The 2500-nt window shown below is 50.5% G+C and overlaps 1 protein-coding gene across 1 annotated transcript in view; it reads left to right on the top strand.

The window, feature by feature from the left end:
• The window catches only part of LOC311359789 (ERC protein 2-like), a gene marked incomplete at its 5' end in the record, with an annotated part of 131118 nt that overhangs the window by 49204 nt on the left and 79414 nt on the right, over positions 1-2500 (top strand). Inside the window, one exon of the mRNA XM_084479828.1 lies at positions 693-857. Coding sequence (XP_084335954.1) covers positions 693-857 — 165 coding nt within the window. The remainder of the gene's footprint in view (positions 1-692; positions 858-2500) is intronic.

Here is a 2500-nt window from a genome sequence, read left to right as displayed (position 1 = left end):
TCTCACCACCATCACCTACAGCTCTATCCCTTTGTGGAGTGCTTGTTGGGAGACAATGAGACACTTCCTGATTAAACATAATGATGGCCCCGAGGTCACTTCCTGTCTCTCAGGCACTCTGAAGTCAAACATGCAGTCCTGTATACCCCAAGGGCATGTCTCTGAACCTGTGTGTGTGTGTGTGTGTGTGTGTGTGTGTGTGTGTGTGGGAAAGAGAGAGAGAGAGTGTGTGTGTGTGTGTGTGTGTGTGTGTGTGCGCGTGTGTCAACACTTTAACTGCGCCAAAGTGGAACCTCACTTCTAGATGAGAGAACCTGAGGGGATAAAGAGTGGGAGAGTTGTTTGGAGAAAATAGATGGAAAGGAAGTGAGAGAAGGAGACCTTTTTGTTTCCAGGTCAACAGCCAATGTCGTTCAGGTGACCCCTGACCCCTAAGACATTCCTCCTTATTTAACCCGGCGGCCATTATGTTTATCGTTCGTATCCCCTTCCTATGTTTACTCTTTTTCTATTTCTGTTTCATCCTGTAATTAACAACGTCCCACAAATGACTTATCCCGGCTACTCAGGGACACACGCGTTGACATGTCTCTCTTGTGTCTTTAGTACACCATACGCTGTGTCCAGGGTACCCGTGTAAGATGCGACGTGTCTTTAACTGCTTCGCCCCCCCCCCCCCCCCCCCCCGGCAGTTGGAGGAGCTGATGGGGGCGCTGGAGAAGACGCGGCGTGACCTGGACGCCACCAAGGTGCGCCTGTCGTCCACGCAGCAGACGCTCCACGAGCGGGACGACCACCTGCACGTCATGCGGCAGGAGCGCCGCAAGCAGCTGGAGGAGATCCTGGAGATGAAGTCAGTACCGCTCGAACGCCGTCCCGACTGTCTCCCCTGGCACCGCCGTCTCTCCGTGTCAGGGCTGTCCGCTCCGTCTGTCCTGGCTGGTCTGGCCTTTCTGGACATCCGTTTGTCCCACGGTCCATCTTGTCTAGACGTCTGTTCGTCCCACCGTCATTTTTTCAGTTTTTTCCCAATCCATTTCCTGTTTGTCACGTCTATACGTGTGTTATTTCCTGCCACCCATTCCATCCATCCATCTCACAATCTGTCTGTCCCTTCCTCTGTACATGGCACACTTCTCTGTCTCTAAGAGGCAATGTATGTGTGTAGGTCTCACTAATACAACACACCACATTAGGACCACAGGTCATGCAAACATGCGTCTTCTCTCTCAGCTGCACAGTGTGTACATTCAGTTTTCCTCAAGATCAATAGTGTTACCGTGGCTATGAATGGATGCTGTTGGTTGTCCTGTATGCTGGTTAGTGTTGTTATCAGCAGGAAACCGGGTTGTATTCTTATCGAAGGCTCTAGTTAGAGGTACCCACCTCGAAAGATAAGGCAATTAGCGTACATGGAGATCCTAAATCCCTCGTCAATATGAGTGATGAGCATGTGTGTGTGAGTATGTGACGGACTGTCTTGCTTCATTGCCATTGGCTGCATTACCTCCTCTGCACAATCTTCACGTGAATAACTTTAACGTGCAAACAACATGGACAATTGTTTTTCGTGTGTGTGTATTTATGCAATGTCTTTAATGCACATCTGTGTTGTATGTCGGTTGATGCACAGCAGTGCAGAGATATTGTCTTATATAGACATCAGGTTAGTGTGTGTGTTAAAGTGGGAGCTGCCACATTCTACTGCTGTCTGGAGAACAATTCAAGTTATTGAGCACAGGTGTCGGGCGGTGAGACGAGATAGGCAGGTCCACCCGAGCCCAGACTAACTGGATAGGGACCTGGGTGTGTGTCAGAATGAAAGGAGATGGAAGGAAAGCATGTGTGTGTGTGTGTGTGTGTGTGTGTGTGTGTGTGTGTGTGTGTGTGTGTGTGTGTGTGTGTGTGTGTGTGAGAGAACCTCTCTCTCACACACACACACACACACACACATACACACACGTCCAAGCTAGCATGTGTATCTTTGTGTGCTCAGGAGGACCACGTGTGTGTGTGTGTGTGTGTGTGTGTGTGTGTGTGTGTGTATCTGTGTGTGTGTGTGTGTGTGTGTGTGGGGTGCGTAACACATGACCTGATGTGTTTCCGTGCAGGGCCGTGTCCGTGGGTACGTCAGGCTCTGAGGGTGAGCCTCGGCGATCCGTCACTGGAACAGGGGGGGAGGTGGAGGTGGGGGGGGGGGGTGGGGGCGTGGGGGGGACAACATGTGTGTTTGCTTTGCTCTGAGCGCTCTCTTGGAAGGAACATGGCACATATATCTGCCTGTCATGTGCCACGGAGAAATTACTTTAATGTCCACCATTCAGGGCAGCACAAAGGGGACGGCTGGCACAGATGTGTTTAAAACACTGCTTTCAACCCAATATGCTTTGCCTTACGATCCTATTAGCTCCTAAGAATGGCTTATTTTGTAGTGTGTGTGTGTGTGTGTGTGTGTGTGTGTGTACACACACATTAAAAGCAGGGGCACTGTCCACACGGA

This window comes from Micromesistius poutassou (assembly GCF_964030765.1).
Source record: "Micromesistius poutassou genome assembly, chromosome: 15".
Lineage (NCBI taxonomy): Eukaryota > Metazoa > Chordata > Actinopteri > Gadiformes > Gadidae > Micromesistius > Micromesistius poutassou.
Note: the sequence above shows the minus strand (reverse complement) of the source record. Positions and strands in the feature narration are given on the sequence as shown.